General features: G+C 34.9%; 1 protein-coding gene across 1 annotated transcript; it reads right to left on the bottom strand.

Annotated features, from left to right (window-relative positions):
* Positions 1-860: 860 nt before the first annotated feature.
* On the bottom strand, positions 861-4,807 carry LOC107459307 (uncharacterized). Its single transcript, XM_052251613.1, has 11 exons — positions 4,416-4,807; positions 4,259-4,333; positions 3,887-4,124; positions 3,661-3,785; positions 2,988-3,021; positions 2,849-2,895; positions 2,610-2,706; positions 2,283-2,341; positions 1,842-1,906; positions 1,442-1,514; positions 861-1,346 (listed from the first exon to the last, which is right to left on the bottom strand). Exons 1-11 carry the CDS (start codon positions 4,685-4,687, stop codon positions 1,181-1,183), a joined length of 1,251 nt encoding a protein of 416 aa, XP_052107573.1. The 5' UTR covers positions 4,688-4,807; the 3' UTR covers positions 861-1,180.
* Positions 4,808-5,147: the final 340 nt, after the last annotated feature.

Raw genomic sequence — 5,147 nt, 5'->3', positions numbered from 1 at the left:
AGACAATGTGTTCAGTGTTCATGTCTCTACTTCCAAACACTTTTTAAACATGTGTTGTTCATGTATATGTGTCCTGCCTCCGAATGCCTTCCTTAAATTAGGGTTCTCTGTAAGCATGATTTGGGGAAGAAGCAAAGATTCAGTTTTAAATATTTTAGTAAATTATACAATTATCTATTTTGGGTTATAATTTAATTTTAAAATAACTTAACCATAGTTAAAATAACAACCAATTAAAGAACGACATATCATAGAAAATAATTTATATATTATTATAAGAAGGGTTTTACCTATATATATTGTTTTTGAATTTTTTTATTGAAGCGAGGTCTATACCAAGAAAAAAAAAAGATTAATACAAACTACATGAAATAAGTAAACCTTTTTATTGTCCTCATGTAAGATTTTAGCTACTTTTTTTGTATTAAAAATTTAAAATATTAGTCAAGAAAAGGAAATTTTAGCTACTTTTAAAACAGGAAAATCCAACAAAAAACTCTTTTAAATTAACAGGGGCCGACTACATTTTAATACCCACTTAATTTGTAGCCCAAACTAAGATTGGGCCGTTCCTTGAATTGAGCAAAGGTTCTCTATCCTAACACTATTTTTTAGACATTTTTTTTTTTAATTATGAATTGGAGTGTTGATTTTAAATGTGTTGCCATTTAATTCAAATTCAATTTCTATTTCAAAAAATTAAAAAATTTTGAGGTATAGAAATTAGACTTTCTAATTTTGGTTTCTTTCACAATCTTAAAAAAATATAAAAAATTACAACATTAAAATATATTATTCATTCTACTTTCATAAAGATAAAAAAAAACCTATCCTAAATGTGTTGAATTTGGAAGCGTTAATTTTTCGAGGAAATCCAGTAATCCAACTCCACGGCATTATCAAGTTCAAAATTGAACCTAATGAATTTCCGAACTAAATATGTTAAGATGCTGCATTGGATTGTTTGCCCCATGGCCCTAATATAAGTGTGAATGATCTAATCATTCTTCCTATGTGACTGATGTCGCCGAGTGAAACAAACTTGAAATTCTTGTGAGAGAATTTAGCGTATATAACTTAAGACAGAAACCTTCTAAACGCCAATGACGTTAGCCGCTAGGAAGCCTTCATTCACGTTTATGCAGTCAGCAGAAAAACCAACTGTAGCAACGGTTGAGTTTCATATATCCTCATCAGAGCTAACAAAATCCAATTCAATAATCTTTCCAGTACTCTTCACTGTTTTATCAACGACAATTTGTTCGTCAGTTCTTGTTCTTTTAGCATTCAAATGTTGGTTTCTTATGACTGGAGAAGATCCCATCACATTCACACAAGATGATTTCCTGAAAGCAATCAATAAAGAGCGTGTTTCTAACAGGGAAAAATATGTCCATGCATAAGATGCAACAGTGCGAGAGCAACGTTATTCGCCACGCACCTCTTATCCGTGCCATTGCTTTGTTCATTTGGAGCCTTTGGACCTTTGTTCATCAATTTTGGGCCTGACTTTGCTGCAAATAAGAAAATAAAGAGCTGCAAATAAGAAAATAAAAAGCTGCTAAAGCAGCTGAGACCCAGCACAGTTGGCATACCTGTCCGTCTCATATAACGCTGCACCCGGGTTCAAATCCCAGCTGAGGCTGGTTGTTGGTTTAAGAACCCATGATACCCATGGTAGTGTGTGTGAGTGTGTTGTGTGTGTGTGTGAAATATGTGTGTAATGCCTAGGATTGGGAGCTGTCCAATCCACTTGACCAAAAAAAAAAAAAGCTGCTAAAGAATACAATAGAATAAGTACATAAATTATTGGCATTAAAGCTTCAAGATAATCAAATCACCTGTGACCTCAGCAAGAAATCTAATCCCCTGAGAGTGTGTCTTAGTTGTTACTTTTCCTGCGTTGCTGATATAGAGATTAAAGTATTAGTACTTGGCACCAAAAGAAGAAAAAAGTTTTAAAAAATAAAAAAAAACAAACAAGTAAAATTACAATTAAATCCTTGAAAATTGACTTTAGACTAATCACCTGAAGAAAAAAAAAAATTAATTTGGTCCTCTACGATAGAAAACGATAGACACGTTATGTCCTTCTATCAATTCATCACATAAAATTTAATGATAGTACTTATATGTATCGTTAACTACCCTAATGTGTTTATTTATGAAAGATCGTACATAACAAATTTCGGAGTGAAACTTCACCTGTTTTGATAAAATTTATGATCAATAGGGAGCGGTCAACAAAAATTATATAGAAACTCAAAAGATGAATGTTTCACGATCCAAAATTATATCGTTTCCATGCTGTTTCACAGTCCAAAACTATATCATTTCCATGCTGTCACGGTCCAAAACTATATCGTTTCCATGCTTATATAGTAGCAATGGGACACGCACCATTATAGACAACGAAATATATAGACAACTTCATTTCGTTCTGCACTATCTATTGACAAAAGGATATACATATCCACCGTTTGCTATCGTGAAAGATCTAATTAGTACTTTTTTTTTTCCTTCAAGAGATAATTAGTCCGAAATCAAAATCCTTGAGGATCTAATTATCACTTTACTTTAAATGCTTAGATAGAATTTAACAAGCATACTATTGCATCAGAACTTGCTTTTCCAGCAAGAGGATCAACTAAGTAAATTCCTTCTGACTTGAGATAATCCCTAGACCTAAATGCTGTGTGTAAGTTTCTGCAAGCAAAACATAAAAGAAGAAAAGTTTATCACATCTGAGATGAATTTAGACAAATCAGTCAAACAAGCTCATCAATCAGCACAAACTAAATGCAAAAGTCAGACATTCAAACTAAACTAGAAAGAGCAAAAGACTCACCCTCCCTTGAGTTCAGTTCTCATTGTAGAATATTTCCCCGATGCTTTCTACAAGAAATTTTTGCGTAGGTGAATTGAAATCCTTTTAAGAATAAACGTCAACAAGAGGAGAGGTGGGGGCATGAATAAATGCCACTTACTGATTTATGATATTTACAATATGCTCCAGAACGCCTGAAATAACACAGATGGACAATTATGAAGTCAAACAATAAGCATCTGGAAAGTAATATCATACTGCAAGGAGAATGAGAAGAAGCATATTTTACAATTAAACAGTTTCATACCCTAAGGACATTAAGCCTATTTTAGTATATATAGTGTTATTACATATTCCCTTGAGAAATTGACTAAAAAGCAAGTTATCTACTGAATGAGTGAAGTTAATTATGAGTAGTGAGTGAAGTTTATAGTACAATATCCGGGGGAAGTTATCTACTGAATGAGCTGTATCACAAAAGAAACAGCTTAAAATCCATTTATACACGACAAGCACCGAGCACATGGATCCAGGTTACAATTAATTGCTCATAGTTTTGTAACAAATCTATATATGGTTATTAAACCATTGATAGATATTGCAAAAGGTAAAACATCCATAATTGAGACTGAAACAAGCTGTGCCAGATCGTAATTTCAAATAAGCATATTCAGTAAAGGGAGCATTTTTAACAGTGGGTTTAACGCCATGTTTGCATTAATGAGAACTTAAGCATACTGGATAAGGTCTAGATAGACTAAAAATAAATTATTAATGCAATTTCACTGGACAATCATATCCATATAATTTTAGATTCTTATTTGTTTTCGTACTTATTTATGACAAGGGTACAAGCCATGCCATCTGCTCTTTTGCCTTTACAAACTCCATAGTCAGCAGAGGTGCCCATCTTCAAAATTTGACCAGAGGAATATACACTCAGCGAAAAACCATTAGCCTACAAAAACATTTAAAAAAAAATTGCATAACCTTAAGCAAACCGTGACGAAAATAAGAGAAGAATAAAGCAAGTGATAGTGAGAGTAGGAGATCGGAAACCTTGGGATCTTTGCGGACAGCAGAATTGAACAACGCAAAGACGGCTCCTACTTGCTCCTGGGAGTTCCTCTGGTAAGCATCACCAAAGAGGAATAAGGAAACAGTATTCTCATCGAGACAGCCGACTTTCCAAATGCAATAAGTCTTCCCTGTTGAACTCGTCCTCGGAGGCCCTTTCTCAGTCAACACTCCAACGGTCACCCAACTTCCGGAAAAAGTATCCCCAATCAACAAATTCCTTCAGTAAACAACAATTCAGCAAAATTGTTAGATTGATATGAAATTACCTATAACAAACAATTACATTAACAAAGTTATCAATTGTGTAACATTTACTTAAATTGACAAACGCTAAATGAAGAAGAATATTACTTGATCACAGATAAGCGAACAAAACGAATGTCTGAGAAGGATTCTCTAATCTCGTTAGAGGTAAGCAATTGATTCCTGAAGAAAGGACAAAAACAAATAATCATTATAATTTATAGTCGAGTTATATGGCTCAAACAAGTGAAAGGCGGAGGCAAACCTTATTCGGAGACCTGAAAACTTCTCAACATCGGCGTCGTTGGTGAGAAGAGGCTTGCTTTTGGGTTTAGGGTTAGGCTCAGGGTTAGGGTTAGGTTCATATTGAAGGCAATCCTGAACAGCGTCTCGGAACACTGACATATCAGGCTTTTCTCCATCGTGGCGGTCATCGTCAGAGAGGTAACCGGCGAATCCAGGTGAAGCGGGAGGGGTTTCGAGAACCTTCTCCTGATCCTGAAGGGAAAGCAGCAGGTCCACCTCCTCAGAAGACATTGTAGGTATTTACTTGCACTTGCAGTCGCGATTGCTTTACCTTCCGTTCATTTTATTCATCTCATCAGCTGTGTGGAGGGACAGAGAAAAATTGGAGGGAATCCAAATATTTCATTTTCTATTTTCTTTTTGGGTCTTGAAATATTCCATTTCCATTGTCAGTCTATATAATTGGACCGAAGGCCCACCAATTTGGTCTTTTCCTGACTTATTCAAGCCCAAATGTATCTCATTCCGGAGCTAACCCAAATTGAGTCTAACCCATCCGCCTCTTAGAGCAACTTGTATTATCGTCCCAAAGGTGTTCATGGATCAAATTGTATCTGCAGATTTGCGGTAAATATCCGTATTCAATCTAAAAATTGCGAATACGATCCGATATGCAAACTGATCGAATTGGATAGAATTCAATCCGCACCCTTTAAAGATCAGATCGCGGATATATATTCTGCATCCGCAT

This window comes from Arachis duranensis, chromosome 7, assembly GCF_000817695.3.
Source record: "Arachis duranensis cultivar V14167 chromosome 7, aradu.V14167.gnm2.J7QH, whole genome shotgun sequence".
Classification (NCBI taxonomy): Eukaryota; Viridiplantae; Streptophyta; class Magnoliopsida; order Fabales; family Fabaceae; genus Arachis; species Arachis duranensis.
This window is presented reverse-complemented; position numbering and strand designations above follow the sequence as displayed.